The 22,303-nt window shown below is 39.4% G+C and overlaps 1 protein-coding gene across 6 annotated transcripts in view; it reads right to left on the bottom strand.

Moving 5' to 3' along the window:
• TLN2 (talin 2) overlaps positions 1–22,303 on the bottom strand; it is a 202,930-nt gene that overhangs the window by 88,127 nt on the left and 92,500 nt on the right. For all 6 annotated transcript variants that reach the window (XM_037396159.1, XM_037396157.1, XM_037396161.1 and 3 more), the window contains 12 exons: positions 22,013–22,165; positions 20,982–21,124; positions 19,377–19,504; positions 13,985–14,048; positions 11,753–11,857; positions 9,819–9,974; positions 8,781–8,882; positions 6,092–6,168; positions 4,262–4,442; positions 2,359–2,472; positions 1,592–1,700; positions 687–895 (listed from right to left, as the gene is read on the bottom strand). In XM_037396159.1, coding sequence (XP_037252056.1) covers positions 687–895; positions 1,592–1,700; positions 2,359–2,472; positions 4,262–4,442; positions 6,092–6,168; positions 8,781–8,882; positions 9,819–9,974; positions 11,753–11,857; positions 13,985–14,048; positions 19,377–19,504; positions 20,982–21,124; positions 22,013–22,165 — 1,541 coding nt within the window. The remainder of the gene's footprint in view (positions 1–686; positions 896–1,591; positions 1,701–2,358; positions 2,473–4,261; positions 4,443–6,091; positions 6,169–8,780; positions 8,883–9,818; positions 9,975–11,752; positions 11,858–13,984; positions 14,049–19,376; positions 19,505–20,981; positions 21,125–22,012; positions 22,166–22,303) is intronic.

The following is a 22,303-nucleotide window of genomic DNA, read 5'->3' as shown; positions in this document are numbered from 1 at the left end:
CCCAGGCTGCCCAGAGCAGCTGTGGGTGCCCCATCCCTGGCAGTGCCCAAGGCCAGGCTGGATGGGGCTGGGGGCAGCCTGGGCTGGGGGGGGGGGGGGGAATGTCCCTGCCCAGGGCGGGGGTTGGGACTAAATGGTCTTTAAGGCCCCTTCCCACCCAAACCATTCTAGAATTCTCTGATCAGGAAATTTCATGTTCTTCAAAACATAAATACCTGAGGAGTTCTAAGGCAAACTGCCTGCAGACTCCGACTCACAGCAAACTGATCACGGTAAGTCTGTCTCGGTCAGTACTACTACTCTCGTTTTTTGAAAACCACAACAGAGGGATTACCTTCTTATTTTATGTGTCGAAGTAGACAAAGATAGTAAAGAGAAAAAAATCATGAACTAAATTGAGTCATAGTACTGTTTGAAATTTGTTTGTAAAAGACAATATGATACCCAGATAAATTAACTATTTATGACAGAAATCAATTAACTTCTGCATTTAACAGAACATTCTAATATCAAGATGCAAGACAAAGGCATAAACACACTGACAGATGAAGGTACAAGCAAAAGCACTGCTTGCACAAGGGGCATTACATGGCACTGAGTAGGCGAGGCTTAGAAGCTAACATGTCTCAAAAACGCCAAAGCCGTGCACTTCAAGGAGGGAACCTGAGAAGTTTCCATCTACTCACCTCTCCTGATGTAGGTTGCACAGCCTTCAGCAAGTCTGAGACAGCACTGGCCAATGTTCGAGCAGCTTTCAAGAGGTCTTCTCCACTTCCAACTTCATCATCCATGAGAGCAGCAAGCAGTTTCACACCTTTAGACATCTCGGTGAGGTTGGAAGAGATGGTTGTAATTGCACATCCCACCGCAGTGTAATCAGTGTCAACTGGGTCCCCTGTAGAGCAAATGTATTTCCATGATCTTTAGTGGTTAAAAGGGAAAAACAGGCAACTACCACAAGCCACACTCTGGAGTGTGGAGACAAAAGAGACATTTCAAGATAGCCAAGCAATGCCTACTAAGTAATTTTATTGTCACTTTAAAAAAATCAGACTGCTATAATTTTTCCAATTTCTACATTTCTTCTACAAGAATTTGTCTTCTAACAGAATTTCTCTTCATTCAATGCAATTTGCTGAGAAGTCCACAGTATCAACTACCTTCCAACACCGAAAGAACCCATGATAATACAGTATTGACCCCTTTAAGCCACTCACAGCTCTTTCAACTTGTAATTTGCTGAAGAAAAAAAACCTACTGTCAATAAATACATAATATTTTTCTAACAGCTGTCAGATCAAGAACACTTTTTTTGTTGTAACCTTGCAAATACTCTCTACTTTGTCAAATAAGCAAACTACATTTTATCTTCATCAATGGCCACACCTTTAGTGTAAGAGATAAATCAAAGACAAAAAAATTGTGTTGGGAGGGACAGAAGGCTTGTTCCGCGTGTCAATGCGCTTTTAGCTATATGGGTTCTTTGAAGAAAATGTGTCTCCAGCTGCTTCATACTCTGTCCCTGCATTACTTGAATTAGACTGATAACTAACTTGGAGACTACAAGGAAATCCTACCCTTTGAAATTTACCTGCTGTAAGGTTAACAACAGATGCAGTTCCTGCAGTGATAGCATCAACCTGAGAGTGTATTTCATGTTTTGATTCATCAACCTTGTTCTGAACCCATACTCTTGACGCCTGCAGAACAACAACAGAAACAAGACTCAGGGATTGCAGTGAGGTTCTGCAAGAGAAGATACTATGCAAATCTCTCATTCCTTCATGAACCTTTGAAAGTGAAAAGAGGACAACCACCAAACCTTAAAGTGAAATGTGACAGCAAGCATTTTCTTTTGGTGAATCATTTGCTACAGAATTGCTATCACATTTCAAAAGCTGTCTTCTTAAGGTAAAGGCCATAAACTGTGCATCCATGAAGGCTAAATGCTCCTGACTGACAGTCCTCCATAAGCAATAGTCTCCTGATCTGTCCTCCTACCCTAACCTGGATCAAGAACAACAGAATCATATTCTGTTCTTATTTTTCAAGTGTCTGGCAGGCAGTCACTCCTGCCATAAATATGGCCCATAGTTGGTGTTTAATTGTACATATGCACATGGAACAAACAGGATTCCGGACACTGCTGTGCAAGGAAGTCTGCTACATCTGACCTCAGAGGACTGACTAGAGTGAGGTGGAACACTCTACATCAATTCCTTAAAAAGAGCAGAAATCTTTTATCTCATTTTAAAAGCTTTAGCAATACCACTTTTGATCCAGGGACAATGACTAAACTGATCTGTAACTACCCCAAAGCGTTAAGGTCCATTTCTATGACAGGTTAAAAACACTCACCATGTCCTGCCCCAGAGGTGGTAGGTTATCAACTTCGCTGAGGTCAGCTTGTGCCTGCTGAACAGCATGCATACTGGTATTAATAGTCCCCATCAAGGCCTGCTGAGCTGAGGTCTGAAAGGGAAAACAAGGAGACGCCTCTGCGCTATGTCCCAAACGGCACTTCAAGCAGATGTGACATATGCACGGAAAGACAGTGAGTGACAACAATCCCACAAGCACAGCAGGGCACTGCAGATAGCTAGCTTTTCCCTGGTGCAATGGAGAAAGCAAAGCTCTCTAACGCTCCTCCCACAGTCTGGATTCCGCCTCTGCCATTTTATACCCCTCTGTACTTGCAGACATTTATAAAATGCTGAACTTTCCCCAGATGAAACAATGCCCAATGGACACACACAAACCCACCAAGCTGTCTTACCGACTTGCATTCTAGGAACACGAACAGGAAAACTGAATTTGCTTCTAGGGTATCATTACTGTTTTCCTGGAACAGCCTACCAACGTAATCAAGGATTATTCTAGAACTGAATTGCCATCAGCCTGCGAAGGGTCTCAGGCAGAGCAGGATGGCTATCTGTATCGGGTGTCTGTGGCGAGGCTGTGGCTGCAGGGGTGGCCCAGCTGGCTCCAGGGGTGGCCCAGCAGACCCGCTGTGGGACACAGCTGAGCCCAGCAGCTGAGCTGGGGGCACCTCTGGGAAAACATCCCTAGGAAAGGCTGCAGCACCACACAGCAGTGAGGGCAAAATAAGTTCAAGAAACAACCCTGCAAAGCCCCATGTCGGAGGAGGATGGGATGAGTTACTCCAGGCAGCGGAGCGGAGATGCTCCAGCAGCCCATGGGAGAGCCGACAGCGGTGCAGGTATTCCCCTGCAGCACAGAGAGCCCATGGGAGAGCAGGGTTCCGACAGAAACTGCAGCCTATGGAGGACCTATGCTGGAGCAGGCTCTCCTGGGAGGATGTGCAGCTCACAGAGGACCCACACCACAGGCGGTTGATCCTGAAGGACTGCAGTCCACAGCAAGGTCCCACCCTGGAGCTGGAGAAAAGCGTGAGGAAGGAGCAGCAGAAGAGGGCTGTTTTAAACTGACCACTTGGAAGCAGGAAGCACAGTAGTCAGAAATGAAGGAGTGAAGTTGAGTCTGAGTAAAAAAGGAGGTGGTGGGAAGGTACTTTAGTTTTTGTCTGTGTCTCACCACCCAACTCTATTTTCATTGACAATACATGAAACTAATTTTCCCCAAGTTGAGTCTGTTTTGCCCATGAAGGTAATTGGAGATCTCCCTGTCTTTATCTTGATCTATGCTGAGATAAAGCTTTTTTAATCTTATTTTTTCCTCCTCCATCTTTTTGAGAAGCAGAAGTGAAAGAGCACCTGGATGGGCCTTTGGCAACCAGCCAAGGTCAATCCACTACACATACTACACTTCCAGTGGTATGTCATGATCTTAAGCGTTGGTTATATTCTCTACAACCTGTTCAGGGCTTTTGATATTCTTTTAATTTCAGTAAGAAAACTCAGCATCAGCTTTAAGCCTGCCAAGAAGTTCCAAATTGGTAGGCTAGTGATAAGCTGATGTAAGCCTTTTTCTTAAAACTGCTTACTTTTGCCAGTCTTTAAACCTTCTTTTCTAACCCTTGAATACTACTTTAACTACTTAGAGGTAAAGAGAAGGCTGGAAGAGCCAGCTTTAAAGAAAATGAGGAAATAAGTAAAAATGTGATAAGTATTTCAGGGATGCTCAAAACTGATGTTTAGTAGGACAGCCAGGAAGTCACACTCAGTATTTCTTCTTCCTGCTCTTAGCAATATGTGTAACAACCTGTTTGTGAGTCCCCGCAGCACAGACAAGTTTGAAATGCAAAAAACAGTTTCAAACACAACACAAGGAAGTTTCTCACAAGTGGAGGCATATGTCCTCTGTGCATCTGACCAATTGTGACTTGTTGCTGGGGGGAAGGCATGATGCCAATGTTGAAAGTCTCTGGACCGCTGGACCCAGAACGCATGACCGCTGGTAGTGCCACAGAGCCATGCTCCACCTTCCCTGTTCGGTTGAACTGCTGCTGCAAGATGGTAGATCTAAAACAAACAAGCAAATAATCAAAGAAACAAAACAACCCAAAACCCAAAACCCAACAGGAAAAATACAACACAGCGAGAATTAGCTCCAGCAAATCCAGTTCTGCCAGATGTTCTTCCTTTGGGACTTAAACTGCATTTAATGACATTTGGAGAAGCTGGAAGACTTAAATTTTTCTTTCTAACCATTTTCTAATGTATTAGAAAAGAAATAATTTGGGGCTGTTGGCAGATCAAATACTAATAACGCTAATGAGTAGGCACCAAGGAAAGAAGGCAATGTGCAGTTTTGGCATATATGGTACAATAGCTTTACCCCTTTAAGACGCATGACAGGCAGAACCAGAACAAGGTTTATGGCATAACAGCTGTGTTGTTTCAGTTGTATCATAGGCTGATCAATAGAAATAGAAGCATGATCTCTGGAGATGCCTTTTGCAAGTAATCCCTAGATTTGGGATAAAAACTAAGATTCTTTCCTCCCTCTTTATACACACACGCACACACAGTACTTGCTAATACTCTGGCAGCCTATTAGATAATGGGCTGGGAGGCAGGACGCTTTCAAGAATAATAATAAAGTTACTGCCATCCATGGTGTTGAACTGCTTTGCCAGATATACTGCTCATATTTAAATATGGTTCAAGATTTAACAGCTGGAAGCGTTGACAGAAATTCTGGCTTTAACAGCAACACTCTGCTGGGGAAAAAAGTAATTTCAATTGTGAAAAATCTTGTATTCATCTATTGCAAATTTTGGGCTTCTCTGCACAGCACTTAGCTAACAGTATATTCTGGAAGTGATTTGGGAAGTGCAATGTCAAAAGAAAGCACATCTGAAAATGTGTGATCTGTCAAAAGTTGAAATTTCACGTAAGGCCATATTAAATACCTAACAAGTCTATCTCCTATAAGCCATATGTTTAACAATAAATCAAATAGACTGTTCACATACACACTGCTGACTGCCATCCGCAGAGTTCCAAGAGGAGACTGGAGAGGCTCGTTACAGCTTATGGCGTCACAAGCCTATTTCTATTCCTTCACTGCAAGGAAAGATTTAATATTCCTTTTCGAGAGCATGGCCAGCTTTACAGTTCTGCTCCATCAGAACCACAGCCTGACATACCGGTACCGACACCTCACCTCTACCCATAGCACACCCCTGACCGTTTTGTCTCGAGTGGTTTGGTGAACTCTGTCCACAACACCACGTACTATTAAACTGACAGAAATCAAACTTACCAGACACCGTGGACCTAGCAGAAACAAGAAACTAAAACCTTGTAAATCCTAGGTGTTGCATGAAGATCAAAAATCTGATACAACGTGTTCAGCTCTGCATCGTTACTCCCCCCCCCCATTTTACTGAATTACAGCCTTAGTTCCTTCGTTCAAGGACCAATTTACCACAAACTGGTACCACTGCTGGTTGCCTTAACAAACAATTTTGCAACACTGCTCTTCAGTCCTCCAATGAAGCTAGAAGCCTGCCAAATTCCTTAGGGATAGCACTTCCTTCTATTGAAAAACCCTGTAGAAAATAATTCTTTAACAGTAATAACTATACTATTTCATTTGAAAAAAGCTGCCACAGCTAAAAGTGTTACTTAAATAAAGAGCATTTCCTCCTGTTGTATACACTCACTTCTTAGGTGAAACAGATTCTTCCAACATGGTTGATTCCTCATCACCTTCAAGGCCAAATCTATCTTTACTTTGTTTCTGGAGCAGGGGAGGGAAGAAAAGAAAAAGTTAAACAATGTCTGTTGTTTTTGGCTTTCTCTCCATTATTTCCTTGCCATTTATCAGAAACCTAGTCAAATAATCTGCAGAGTCTTGTCTAGTGCTGAACACCATGCTTTCTGGCAGTGTGTGACAATATAATCTCCATCTCAGAAGAGGTGCCATTCAGCATCTAACAGACCAGGTTCTAAACCCTGGCAGATTAAGTGCATAAAGGAAAAAAAGCCTACTGGTGCCTTTTTGAGCAGAGGTATAAAGAAAGTGCTGAGATACTGTCTTTTCTCACAGAAAATAAAACCGTTTTGAGGACTGAGTGATATGGAACAACTGCAAATCCCAGCAGAAGTAGACATATACCATCCTCTTTCCCATTCTATTCTAACTCAGGAATATCAGACTGACTCAGATAACTAGAACTCAGCTACAAGTCATATTTAGCATCCTGAAACGTTACTACATGGTGCTATCTACCACTAGGAAATACACATCACAGTAAAGATGATTCACTTAATACTGTATCCAAGTTATTTTACCATAGTTACTTCAAAATTCTGGACAGTCTGCACATCTGACTTTTTGAGGCAGTTGTTTTATAGTGGTATAAGGGAGATAAATATACACAAGGGGATTAAGTCTAAACCACTCCAAACAACAGGAAACTACTGTAAGTCATAGAAGTAGAGCTTTGTAAAAACAGTCTGTTTCTGCTTGTGACCTGGTGTGAAGATACTGCCTGCTTCCACCTTGTCAAGTGATGTGTAGTCTGAATATATACATGTAAGTAGAGGAACATCCACTGTGACCTTGGGTACATTTAATGGGAGCTCCTCATGCACATCCATACAGCCTCCTCCTCATGCACATCCATACAGCCTCCTCCCCCCCCCCCCCCGCCACTTTCTCCAAAAAAGTTCTTACTATTATAGTTTATGTATGAAATGAAAGTGCCTATTTCTAGTTGAGATTGTGCCTTATTTCCATATTATTGTGAAGTAAAAGAAAAAAATCTGGATTAAAAAAAATTAAAAGTTACTCAGGTTCAGGGTTCCCTGTCAACTGATAAATGACCTACTACTAAAATTGCAGGACAAGAGGGTCTGGGGGTGTTGCACCAATAAAACTTAATCAGGAAAAAAAAAAGTGCCACCAATCCACCACACCAGAGCAAATGAGTTGGAACAGTCTAAAACACACCAAGAATTAACATTATGCAACTGAGAGTGATAAACCATACTCTGAGGCATGCATCACAGAAATAACTTGGGCTCAGTAACTGGAAACTACATGCTTCTCGTATGCATCATGAAGCATCAAGGGTGTTTATTACTTAACCTGATCCCAATTCATTCATTTTAAAACTGGCTGTGTCAGCAGATTGTAAAAAAGAACTCAAGAGGACTGGAAGGGAGTGGAAATATGCACATCTGTATTCTATCAAGACAGAAAGGCTTCTTTTGTTTGGCACTAAAGAGCAAAGCCACTTCTGAAACTTAAGAGCTAGAATCAAGTTTTAAACCATATATAGAAATCTAGAGTTTACTTAACATTTATTAATCTGAGACTGACAGCCTCAGAGAAAAAGGCATATACTGTGATGAATTCTGGCAATCCTCCTCAACCTCTGATTTCATAACACTTGATGTTACATCCTACACTGTTCACACGATCAAGGGCAATAAAATCTCCTGAGCTTCTTAGCTTTCTGTCATTTCTCTACTATTAAAATCTATTACAGCAGATAATGACGTAGTTTAGTTGAACCTTAATAAAGTAAAAATTTGTCAAGGAGTATCCAGTGCTATTTGAAACACCTCACTTTTCTATACAACATGCTTAGAGTAGGACTATTCAGCTCCATGTTTGTTAGCAAAACTGGTATTTTTTGCTGTTGCACTTGTTTAGTTGTGAATATTTTGAATGCTGAAGATGCGTATAAGCCTCTCCTCTCTCCTGCCAGGCACACTTCATAAGACCAAGTTTCAAGACAGTCTGGTCTCTTCACAAACAATTATTTTATCCCACTCTCTGCACAACTGAGAGGTAATACTTTGCTTTACTGATCACAATATTTTAATGCAATATAATGGAGTTTATTTTGTTTGTTTTCATTTGTTGGGGTTTTTTTTTAGTTTTGCCAAAACCTTTTTCTCAGCTTTGATGCATTATATACGGAGCTGCTGAACAACTATTGTGTAGTCCTTAATGTAGTTTTAAATGCAGCTTCCAGGGGATCCTTCCTTCACACCTGATGCACTACTTCAGTCCATAGCTTGAAATCCATAGTTGAAGTTTTGGACTCTTCTCTGGATATACACTTATAGTCAGCACTTCACCTTCCAGACAGAAAAACAGGCTGTATTGAGCCTGACTCATACTACCACTATAGCTAAGAGCCTTGATACCTTCCAGAAGCACTCCTTAAATTAAACAAAGAGCTTATATTACTTAAAAGTAAAAATAAATAACATCAAAACGTAAGACACAACACTGACTTTACGAAAGAAAACTGCAGCTTGCACCCATTTGAGCTTTTGTATTGCTGTACAGTGATTCTTACTGCATTTTTACTATATGTCATCTCAGTACTATACCTTCTTTAGGATGATATCAATGTAACCTGCAATTAACTGAGAGATCTGTTCTCCTTCAGTGGTCTGTACTGAGTAATAGCTTTCCTGATATTCACCAAAATCCTAAAGGAAAAGAGGAAGAAATGAAAAAAAACTGTTTGAAAATGTAAAGTAAATGAAGAAACAGTAGGAAATATGAGTGAAAGAATTCAAATTTTAAATTGTTTGTATAGACATTTTATTATATCCAACAGTAAAAGGAACTGCTCCAAGATTCTAAACCAGTCTCTATGGGGGGTGGGGTGGGGGTGGGTGAGGGATGAGGGAGGAGAGAGGAAGGATGCTTTTTATTGCAGCTTATTCACCGATGTTTAATATATTGAAATTCCTGAGGACTAAGAGATACTTAGTTTGATTTTATCAGACTCAGTCACTGAAGGATGGAGAAAAGTCTTTAGAATTTTATTCTAAAGCATAATCACCCATGCAATTGGAAATCAGATGCACACGATTAAAGTGAATATAATTTTCTAGCCACTGCCTCTTGCTCCACCGCTTTAAACAACCTTTTCATATCCAAAATTCTCTTGCTGCAGCGCTCTCTTACGGACCAAATAATTAACAAAACATCACATTCATGAAAGTTCTTTAAATCCATAGTTATCAAGTATGTAATTGAACTATGTAGCTTTGTTTATGTTTCTATCTTGCAAGTCACAAAGTGGTTATGAATGGCAAGCACCATAAGGGTGTAAGCAGATGTGAATAATGATGCTTCCTGAACTGTTTTAGAGGTTAGGCACAGAACAGCTTTAAACAGTGTTTTTTGAAAAGATTTAAGAGTACTTTTGGGAAACCAGTCTGTCTAGAAACATCAAAATACAAACTGACCCCAGACACCAATATGGGCTAGTTTATTAGTTTCAGACTCAGTGGCTCTATATAATGCTAGAAAATTACAAATAGAGCAAGTTACATGAAAGAAACTGCCCTAAGTCCATCTTCCTTTCTCCTTGGCAGATAGAGCCCTCTCCTTCTGCATATAGTCAGAAAGATTACCAGAGTGAAGCTTTTAGGTGAGGCAGCCCAGCGTTTCACAGTTGTCAGTGGCCATTCCTGCAACACTTCCTTGGTCTTCTCATCCACACGCATCACTGAGTCTTTGGTGACACCCAGCAAACGAGGAACCAGCTTGTTTTTGCCTTTCATCTTTTCCTATAATGAGTGTGAAAGATTGTTTTCCATTCAAACAGCGCTTGCTATAGCAGGAAGGAAAAGCGTGAGGGAATATACTGACAAAGGGAAGCAACTGGTCCGTAGAGAAGGACAATTTAAAGCTCAGGCTCCATTTGTTTGGTCACAGACCAATTCTGAAGCAATGCATTAACGTTAAGAAGCTCTGGTCTTTACTATGCAGTTCAAAAGACACTCCCTTCTCCCTCCTCCAGGAAAATGGAGGATTTTAGAGACTGTGGTATCAACTCTTTGGAAGTTACTTAAAAACCCCCATGATGGCAGTCCTCCTAGACACAAGACTTCTCCTGTAAAACTGTATTAGAGAAGCTGAATTGGAAACTGGCATCAGGAGGACTCAGAAGTTAGGCTGCCCTCACCGTTTCTCTATAAAATTTCTGGAGAAGTTAAGGAAAGAAAGGCCCACTGGGGCTGACAAATAGGTATGATCAGCCATAATTTGTCCCATATTTTGGATTTGAAATCTTAGTTACTTTCAATCCCCAAGAACATCCTAGCCTATGCAAATATCACAAGGAGGGGGGCAGGGTCAATCTGCACGCTGCCAGCTGTCGTCTCCTTACTTACTGGGCATTCTGCCTCCTTAGCTTCCCAAGGTCGCAGAGCATAGGCCCAGGCTAACAATTTGGTACATAAAATCCATCATAAACCAGAAATGAATCCATATGTCCCATTCCCCTGAATCTATGTAGGCCAGAGGTTTTATGACATGGTTACTTGATTCAGTTACTGTTTGCATTAAGCTATGACAAAAAAAAGAAAGCAAGGCACTAATAAAAAATACAAAAAGATACTTTTACCTTTTACCATACAGGTCAGCCACATTGTGTTAAGAAATTCCCAGTGAATTAGCAGCTTGTTTTAAACATGCAGGCTTGTCAGTATTAATGTTTTAGTTATGAAAATTGCGCACCATAACTTCAGTAATGTTTCTAATACACAACTTAGCCCAACAGCTCTGTTGGAGAGTTGAGACTCCTTTCACCGTTAATGGTGCCTAACAAGAGATTTTCCCTTAAAGGAAGCAAGACAAGGTAATTCTTTCAAAGTGTACTGTATTAATAGAATTATCCTCTGCATATTTTTCATTCTATTTTCCCCTTCTATCCACTTCATTAGAATTTGTGGATGACCGAGTACTTCAGGAAAAGGCAACCTACTGATAATCAATACAAAGATTCTATAATGGTGGGAACCTAAAAATGAAAATGTTTCCCCAAATTTAGCACCCTTTCCATTCTATGTCAGTGCTTACTGAATACTCAGGCAGTAACGCTTCAGTCTAGTTTTCACAGTGGAATGTCAGTATCTTGGCACCAAACTGTGCCAACAACCTTAAGACCATGACTTGTTTTATTGTAAGGATTAAGAGAAATTAATCATACAGCTGATGAAGTTGCTTTTCAGATACAATTTTTCAGCATGCAATCCACATCACCATTAGACTTCTAAACAGGAACCACTTAGGAGTTCTTTGTGAATGTTTTTGTGAAGACAGTACTTTGCCAGTAATCAAAAGAAAAAAGAAGACATGTCAATGTAAAGAAATTAAATCATGACAAACTCAACTTCCTTTCTGGAAGCAGTATGACAAGGATCTAAACTAAGATTATAATTCTGTCCCACATGGTAATTTACATGTTTTTCCAAATGCTGCTTTCAGACAGACCCACTCAGTGCGGAATCTGAGGTAAGATATAACCAACCCCACAATACGGTCACAGCAAGATCTACATTACCTTAACAAGAAAAAACGACACTCCGTAGGTCCGCAGAGAACGGGCTAGTTTCACATACTTCACTTTGGCTTCTATTTCAGTCATCTCACCACAGTTTTTGTGCTCCTGTAATGAGAGCTCAGCATCACTTAGGCAGAAACAATGCTTTCTGGTAACAAAAAAAAGGGTGTAAGTGTCTATCTGTTTAAGGATGCTTAGTTAATATTCATTACAATTATTAATATTTGAAAAAATACTGGCAAGAAATGTTAGCAAGACTGTATCCTGTAATTCCTCACATTGGAGAGCATACACAACCTGTGCAAATGGAAGACTCTTCTGACCATCATCCATTCTATCTGTGCCTCTGATCAAGCACATTTAAAGCACTTCTGAATCAGTTAAAGATTCTAGGTATTGCTGCTATTTGACACCATTAAGTTTCATACAATTAACACCTCTTTACTCAGCTTTCAAAAATCATTTAAAAGTCCCAGCACCCATGTTTTTTTCCAGGAACAGACTATTTATTCCTGCTTTGTGCCCAAAACTTTTGATTCGTGAGAGCCTCAAGCCTTGTAATTGACCATTTGTCATCTCCTGTAGGTACTTCCAACTGGCTTTTTTTTGCCAGCTGCACCATTATCCACAATGTTTTCCATTACATGAAAAGAATTCTACAGGTGAGGAAGAAGCAATGATTTCTCTATGATTTTTTTCATTTTTTTTTCCAGTTCTTTCTGAAATACTCATCTAGGCATGTCTCGTCACTCAATTTCTCTTTATTATTTAAAGAATTTACTCATTAGTAAACTTTATTACCTGTAACTAATGACAACTACCGATACTATGTATTTGGCATCTGCTCTCCTACCCCAGACCGTTCTGCTGAAAATCCTATGGAAATACTATTTGTGGGATTCCCTACCCCAGCGCATCTTCCCCTGACACTCCAACCGCTGGCTGCCACCCCTTTCATGCTGACTGATGGCAGCAGAGGGAGCACCAAGAACATGGGAAACGCTTCCCACTCCAGTTTCAGTTACCATCTTGACAGTGTTCCACGGAGGAGCACTGGGAGGAGCAACTGCAACTCCAAAACCCCTTTTTCGTCCCAAGGACATAGACAGAGAACACAGTCAGGGTCCTGAAAGAGCAAGGAGCCCAGATACAGTCATTGCAGATGGAATATTTAGCAAAAATCACCTGTCAAACTCAACAACTTTATAACTCGGGGAAAGAGCTGATTTTTTTCCAAAAAGACAGCCTGCATATTCTACCTTGCTGTTCTGTCTTCGCCAGTTTCAATGCCTTCACTGATGAACTTCTTGTCCATGCACCGAAGCATGTAATGATTGAAACGACTTATATGTTGTATTTGACACAGGCAAAAATCACGTTCTGTGAACAGCATGACAGCAGTGCTCAGAAGTGAATCAATCTTTTTTTCACTTGAACTGCAACATCACTGCCACCAGCTACAGCTACATGGTAAAGAGTTAGACACATTCACCTACAAGGAAGCTCCAGTTAGAACAGATTTACTGAGCTCCAGAATTCCTAGACTGGGATTGCAACAGACATAGGAAAGTATGTGACCTGTTCCTGCTCTTCAACCTATCTCCCAAGCTGAGAAGACAGATCACTGGTATGTCCCTTCCCCACATCATATGACTGGATTTCAGCTGTTAACCTCAGAATTTTTCAACTACTATTGTATTGCCAAACTTGTGTTTCAGTAGGCACAGATATTTAGTGCATCTACTGTACTCAGACTTTGAGACCACTTCCAGTACATCGGTACATTTTATACTCAACTGCTTCAGTCTTTTACAACTGTGCGGTTCCCAGACACATCACTGAACTCAAGCATTAGCTAGCAGAACTCCATATGACTTGAAGCTCATGCTGGAATAATGAAGGCATGATTTTAAAACTGGTTTTCCTAAATGTGCTTCTATTTTAGTACAAATACACATCCTTACATTTCAATGTAACAGAGAAAAAGGTCTTAAGAATACTGAATATTCACTCTCTCCCCTTCAACAAAGTACACTGAATAATCATCAGTGAAGAAAAAAGGATCAGGACAATACATCTGCTGAAGAAAGAAAAGAAAAGCTGTCAGATTCTTTACATTTGATTTTCTGATAGTTATATAATTCAAGTATATACAGAGATACACCCGTGAAAGCTCATATTTTTCTCATAAAGGAAGTGAAACTACAGTTGTTTTTTCAGCCTCACAATTACCTGAAATATTCTCTTTTCAGCCCCTCGTTGTTTGGTGTATTCTTTAGGCAGGAATTCTTTTAGGCTAGGGAAAAAAAATATCCGTAGTTAATGGTGCTGTCTTAAGTGGGGATCCTTTTCATGCTCCTTTATTGGCATTAAGTCCCCCAAGCTTCCTAAAATGGGCATAAAATACCTATCAAGTGAAACAAAACACTCTGGCTGGGTGAGAGCAAGAGGATAGCTACATAATGAAGAAAACCACTTCAGTTACATCCCCACTTAATGCCTCTTCGTATTTTGAAAAGTCATCAAAAGTAAGTAATAGCTGGGACTCCTTCTGTTCTTAGCCTATATGATGTCTCTCAGCAGCTCAGAGGGGTTCACATCTAAACCCCAACACACTCAGTGCAATCTGCGGGAGGGAGGGGACATCAAAACTCGAGCCAGCTCTGCATCTGAGTTCAGGCACTGCTGTTACTTTCCAGTAGCATTCTGATTTACTGACATGCAGGACCAAGTTCTTCCTCTCTGTCTTCCAAGAAATTTTAGAACACTACTATCTTACCGAAAAACCACAAAGACATTGAAGTGGACACTTAATACCAGTCAGTATCTCAAAAAAAAAAAAAAAAAAAAGAAAAAGTAAAAAATAACCAGTCCTAGTTTCTGGAGCACTCAAATACTAAGGGTCTCTGAATACAAAGTTAATTAAGCAAGTTCAGCCTCCATGATATAGTCAGAAAAAATTATCTTTAAACACCTCAGCTGTACTTCCTCGCTGTACAATAAAATTAACCTTTTCTCTCAGCCAAACAACACCTCAGTTTGAAGACATATCAACCACCCTTTAACAAACATCAGTTCTTTTCCGGATTGCACCTTCCTATCTGGGACACTCTACTCTGATGAAACTATTTCATATATTCAGCAGTTCATTTTCAACCTGAATAAACTTCCACAGTTCAAAAATATGTTTTCTAAGGATCCTCCCTGCTTTGGACTATCAAGAATCACAGAAAAAGTATGACTGGAGAGTCTCCTCCTCATTTTGATTTAAGCAAGCACACTACTAACACAGAAAGCTAGAACTACCAACTATCATAGCAAGTTACAAGTTTTAAGAAGGATGGATTTTTTAAAATAAGATTTTAAAAAAAATTGCTCAACTGTTCTGTGGGGGGTTTCTTGGGTTGGGGGCAGGGGGGCATGGATGTTTGTGGCTGGGATTTTTTTTTGTTTTATTTTAAAACACAAAAGCCTGCCATTGCAGACAACAAATAAAAATAACTCCAAAGAGTAAATCAGGATTTTGTGCTTTCTTCAAAAGTACTATTCAGTAGTGAGATAATCAGCTTTGTTCTTTCCATAAAGCTCCAGCAGTATAAATCAAAGTAAGAACAACTGTCCTTGCTAATCTTTCTTCCAATGCTCCGGTAGTTATATCTCACTAATACATGATAATGAAATCTCTTCTCAGGACTTACTTACACAGGCACATCATGGGACAGCGAAGGCTGGAGAGCCAAATTAACTTTGTAGATAATAACTGAATACAGTTTATTATCCTAAAAAGCTGGTGCCTTTATTCTGAAAGACATAGTGCTTTTATACAGAATTTTATAGGTTCAAACCAATTTGGCTAAATTAATTTTCAAAGCAAATGAAAAACAAAAACAAAAACCCAAACCAAACCAAACAAAAAACCCAACCCCAAACCTAGTTAAACTCAATTTAGTTCTGGAAATGGATTTATATAGAAAAATGATAGCAATCAATGTACTTCCAACTCTCATCTTTTATTAACCAGAGTTAATTTTCTCAGCTATCTGTATGTAGATAAACTATGAAGACCATTACCTTCTTAAGCATGCCTGCTTACTTTGTTAGCTAATATACACTCTAAGACATTGCTGAGCAAACATTATTTAGACCTTCTTTAGCATCAAGAGTTAAGAAAACAAATCTGAGCTTTGTCCATCAAGCACCATTTGGTATACTCTTGCACATGTAGCTGCCAGTTAGATCAGGTGCTTTTTCCTTGTATCACCTTCCCTTATTTTTCAATCAATAGATAAGTAATCACCTCAACCGAGAGAGTAAAATGCTAGTTGTAAACAGACTGAAATTACTTTAATGCTACACCTATAATCTAAGATATTTTCTTTACAATACAACAAACAATAGTTTCACTTTATTTAGCAGATTGTTTAATGGAGTTAGCAAAATCTCCTGGAATATACCATCTTCTTTAATCTCTTTAATTATATATCATTACAATGGACAATGAACTCAGTTTAAAAAAAGCATCTAATAGCAAGCAGCGTTTATTTAACTTCATTAGCTGTGAGTTTGTTCCTGCAGTTCTGAAGATTATACATGAGTGCCAACATATTATTGTTTTTCATTAGCATAAAGGTATATCCAGTGTTCTTGAAAAAGGCAGTTTAAGACTATAAAACAGGCTATATTAAATAAGTGAGCTTACTGGTCACCAAGCATGCTTGGAAATAAAAAGCAGAGGTGGGCGGCTTTAGGTGCTCCTTTCCTATCTGCATATGAATAGTACAAGTTCTTCATTAGATCCTCTCTCAGCTAATTTAAACACAGTGTTCCTCTGTAGGCACAATGCAAAACTTCAGCTGTATGAGGAAGGGCATGAAAAAGGACGATTTGCAATTTGATAGTTTGAGAGCTTTCACAATTTACTTTGGCATGAGCTTCAAGGAAATTCCAACAACCAATACCAAAGCGTTAACAAGATGTAGGCAATAATGTTCGTCTGTGCCAAGAATAAGTTATCAATGACAAAAAAGGACACAAAAGATCTCTCTCTATAAACATCTTGCAGACATGGCAAACCAAACTAAGCTGTTTCAAAACAATGATATGGATTACTAATGCTATTGTGTTACATGCTGGTTTCTGCATGAGCTGACAGACTCTCCTTAAGGGAATCTGCAGCATGTTCAGGTTTCAGTGGTGAGTGAATGGACACCTCTCAAATGTATTTCACATATTGAGCTGCAGCACACAGTTTACATAAATCATAACTACTTTCATACTTGAAAAGAATCAATGTTCATCTACCAAAATGCAGGAAATAGTTGGATGAAACTTAAAAAGCTCAATCTTTTTCAAGAAAAAAAACCCAATTTTTTTTTCTGAAAGGACAAGAGGCTCATTTCTAGAAAAAAAAAATAATCAGCATTTATCTACACCATTTATATATATTATTCATAATGACTTAGGAGTACTTGACTTGCGTGGACTCACAAAACCAAAGCATGCTTTCATAAAAAGGCTGTGATGAAGGCTATGTACAGCCAAATGCATACAAAAAGAAATCATAAACATGTACACTTGAAATTAGAAAGCAACAACCAAGAACTTACAGTTCTGGAGCAGGCTCCTCTACAGAGGGCAAAACAGAATCACTTCTAGATCAGAAATCCCTAATTTTATGAAACTGATTACACACCAGGATAGTGACCTGCAGGACTTGATTCTAATACAGTCAAAAAACATTTAAATGGGGTGGGGGGGGTGGGGGGAGGGGAAGAAAAGGGGGGAAAAAAAGTAAGAGATTCCCTGCAGAAAATAACAAGGTTCTAAATTTTGGAATTCCAGTTCTAAATGATTTCCACTGGAGTGACATTCTTCTGACATATAGTTATTTATACCTTTCATTTCCATTAGGATAAAAAAAAAAAAGATAATGGACTTCATATGTGTGATAACTTTATTCTGTGGTGGAAGTCTTTTTTTGCAATATCTATTGCACATCTATTAAATGCAATATCTAGCTTTGCATAAAAGGAGAAACATCAGCCAGCCAGCAGGTTCAGTCCACCATAAAACACATCTAATATATGGGAGCATAAAAAAAAAAAAAAAAAAAAAGGAAAAAAAGAAAAAAATCCCTTACACTGAGAAGACCAAGTAGAACACCTAGGAAAAACCTAGAAAAATTTAAGCAACTGAACTCTGCACAGCAGTTTGCAAAAATTGCTGGTTAAGTTTGTGGGGAATTATTGCTTTAAAAATTAAAAACAACTACTGCTGGGAACACCTAACTCTTGAAATCATTAAGACGACACAACATCAGCTTGTCACGAGGTAATACCCTAATGGTTTGCTGCAGGAATGAGCGAGTGGAGGGAGAAGGGAAGCAGACAATGGGCAAATCCCACAGGAAGACTGTTGCGTAACTGTTCACAGTTCCAGGGAATAAGAACCAGGAGTAGACTGAAGCTATTACACTGGGTCCCCATAACCCTCAGAGACATCAGTAGCTCTGTTCGGAAATGTTTGTGGGCCAGTCAGTAGCAAACAGTACAAAGGAAAGATGACTGGATCTGGCGGATGTTTGTTCACATGCTTGCATAACCAAAATCTTTCAAACGCAAAGTGTGTCATACCACCAGTGCTGCAGCACTGCATATTCCAAAGCAAACCACCATTTTAAAGTGATTCCCTGAGATACAGCAAACCCCAGACACCGGCTCATAAAGGAAAAATGAGAGTCAGCAGTGAGCATGTGGCCAGACAGGACAGAAACCAAATATGCACCCACTGTTTTGTGCATCCCATTAAGGTATCGGTGAGCCTCATATGTAAGCAAAGCTTCATGGACTGTGCAGTAAATAGCTTTCTTTTACCTTCCTACATTCCCTTCCTCAGGCTCCAGACCTTGGTTAATCATACTACAGGCAAACCAATCCAAAATCAGAATGGGTAGAAAAATGGGACATCTAAACTTCAGTCAAACTAAACTTCCCTGCTGATAGCAGTAAGGTATCACAATAAAGGTCAAATAAAGGTTAAAGGATGGGCCAATTTGTAAGCAGGACTCCTGTCCATGTCTGAAAAGAGCACGATTTTAGATATCTATTAACACAAAGCCACGAGGGAATGAATCTGAACAATTGATTAATGCTACTAAAAAATTTGGAAAATTTAACCTCTACACAAAGCAATATTAAATTTATTCAAATGGCAAAGCATCTTTGTACACATTCGTGTACTTTCCTAGCAAATCAGACATCGTGACAATGTACCGTTGTACACTTAATTCACACATGGCATAACTAAATGCAGGCAGAAGTAGGCCTCTAAGGAAGAACAAAATCCCAGTTCTCCCACATTGCCAGGTGGTTGGGGAAACCAGCTGCAGACCAAACTGGCACCATAGGGGGAACTGGTGCCCTGTGCTGCCTAATGAGCCACTGCCAAAGCTCCCCTCATCAGCTGGTGTTGCTAATTTGTGCAATAAGGCTCCTTTCGCAGGGAGACTGCTACAGAAAACATGCTGAATCTGATTACCTCTGCCTGGAGTACTGAAATGCATTTAGTCTGTGACAATATTAGTTACACACGAGGCTACCCAAATTTAGAACTTAGAAGTGTTTACTCTAAAAATCCAGGTTTGTGTTTGTGTTCTACATGAGGTCCAAACTGGATCTGTGCTTGGAAGCCTCCAAACTCGCAGGCCTTCTCAAAGGAGACAGGATGGGAACCATTCAGAATGTCATCGCGAGCCTATGGGGGTAAGCAAAGACATGTCAGAGACATCCACAGTAACTATTACATCTCTCAAATTCCTTGAAAGCTTGAACATGGCCCAAGCATCTGGCGACACACTTTTCCGTCTGAATGTCTTTATTATTCCATTTTGGATGTGTTTATGACTACTAAAATAAACAAAGGCCTAGATTATTTTCTGGTGAATATCTACAGAGACTTATTGAAACCACAATCACAACAACTTTCATCAGAAAGAGGACCTGACACCCATTTCCTGCTGTATGTGTATATAACATCCATATGTACATTTATATGTATGTACACATATATATGTGTGTGTACATACACACATCTAAAGGCTCTTATCTTACCACCTTATAATAGCAGGCAAAATGATCTTTATAACTAGTATGTAAACTCTAGATCACTATTATAGAAATGGCAACAGGAGAAAGCAAACAGCATTTTCCTTCCTTTTGTTTAAATTTAGCGGTCATACGAGATGATGGATTTTATAGCTGTGGCAATAGAAGGCTCATCTATCCATAGACAAAAACCACAAGGCAGTATCAACACATACTATCATAACAGTAGCCTGAAAGAAATAGCTAAGTGGCAGAACAGCTCAGTGTGATACAGTCTTCTAAAAATACCTGAAAAATTTAATGCGGTCTTACAAGCAATGTCACCTTTATCTTTTGCCTCAGAGTTCTACAGTGTAATTTAGAGCAATCCCATTTGAATCAGCCGCAAGTACAACTGAACATTCCATTAAACCTTCAAGGTTGTGGTTGGGGTTTTTTGTTTTGTTTTGTTCTTTAAAAAAAAAAACAACTTTAACAAAGAGTTTAAAAGCCTGCTTTTTTCAGACTACATTACAGGCAGCTGCACTGGAGCCTTCAGTTAAGTAGTGTCTACTGAATAAAACCTCTTTGCTTTGCTAAGGCACGTGTAGCACTTCTAACAGTATGGGGAAGCTGCCTAGGTGCCCTCCCACCACGTTACGTGATACAGTCTGTTTTGAACGGGAAGCATGCCTGCCTTGTGCGCTGTCTGGGATGAAGGTTGGAAAGGGAGTGTAGAAGCAGCTCCCTCACTGATCAGGTGGAAGAGAAAGAGATGAGAAGCGGAAAGCTGGTTGCATGACTGACCTGAGATTCTAAATTACAGAGAAACCATCACAGAATGGGGAGAAGAACTAAAAAGAACAACTTAGAAAACTAAAGGCATTAATGAATTTTAAAGAAACAGGATGTGAAAGTCAATGGATTTTTGCCTGAGTATCCAATATTGGCTTGAAAGTTTTTGATTAAAAAGAATCAGCAAAAGCTCTGTACTATCGTGTAGTTCTTGGGAGGGACAGACAAAAAGCCAAATCAAAGGACATCCAGAACTGGAAGATGGAGCATTTCAGCAACAAAATTTTTCTCATTAACCTGCACAGGTTTCCTCAGACAAGGTAGAACCCATACTTCTGGTCTACATACTGTACCTGAACATAAAGCAAATTAAGCTGAACAGGATCTCTTGAATCTACGTTCTGGTCTGAATAAAAAAACTTTCGTCTCAACAGTAGTGTTTCATTTTCATCGACTCCTTGTTCTCTAAACGTTCGGCTGTGATCTAGCCAATTTACTGTAACAGAACCATAGACATTCACATTGTTAAATACACAGTGTTGCCAGTGTTAAAAGCGGTTGCGAAAATCATGTCATAAGTGGCATTTCCACTGGAGAGGGAAGCACCGCAAAGAATTTTGCTTTCATTTCCATTTCTAGTCATCAGTGTTGAAGAATGAATAACAGTGTTGAGAACTGAATAACAGCACTGCTCAGAAACAAGAATTTCCTATGGCACAAAGCACCAGTAATACTGTTGAAGAAACAACGATAGTACCATTTTAATACTAAATTTAGAACTTCAAAGCTTCATTGCAAAATTACTTAAAGTTCACCACACTTTCCCCCTAAAACCAGTTGTTGTCTGTTTACTTTTCTTATCCCTGAGTACAATTTTAAAACATCTTCCTGCTAGTCACAGTTAATTTTAGTGCCTTAATGTAAAACAGAAAAAAATATTCTCAGGAATTTACACATAAAACTAATCAAATACTGTCTCAGTTCTTTGGCAAACTCCGTTTACACTTAATATTTATACCTTCAAAGACAAAACTACCTTTTGATGGCTTTCAGTAAGCCTCAATATTTAGATATCCAGCTTTAATGAAAGAGAGAAAAAGTTCATTATAGAAATGATCCTTCATGCCCCTACACTACCGAAAAATTAACAAAAAACACTTCAAAAGACCTGTTAAATCTCATAGCTAGAGACAACAGCTTGTCCATTTAGCTAGTTTTAAAAATACCTGGTAGCAGATGACATTATATATAAAAGGATGCAAAATACAGCTAGGGATCAATTGAGACACACTGAGGAATCTAAAAATGCATTCCTGTATGGTTTTCTTGCACTGTACTGTGGAAAGATATGAATTGAAGAATTATCCTGGAATACACTACTCACAATCATCATCTGTATGAAGCTTTGCTTTCAGTTTTTCCATTTTTCTTTCATCACGCAACAATGTCCTGTCTTTCTTAAGTGTTCCTGTACTCTCCTCTTTCTTCTCTTCGATGCTCTCCTGGATTAAGGAATATTCCTCATAATTTGTTATTCCTGGAATTATAAATAAATCCAGTGATTGCAACAATAAAAATTTAATACGTTTTAGGAGAAGTGAAATATTATTTTCCACATATTACAACTACAATGGTTAATTTCCAATATAGTAAAGATATTCCAGATGAAATGCTA

The sequence above is a fragment of the Falco rusticolus genome, chromosome 7, assembly GCF_015220075.1.
Source record: "Falco rusticolus isolate bFalRus1 chromosome 7, bFalRus1.pri, whole genome shotgun sequence".
Classification (NCBI taxonomy): Eukaryota; Metazoa; Chordata; class Aves; order Falconiformes; family Falconidae; genus Falco; species Falco rusticolus.
This window is presented reverse-complemented; position numbering and strand designations above follow the sequence as displayed.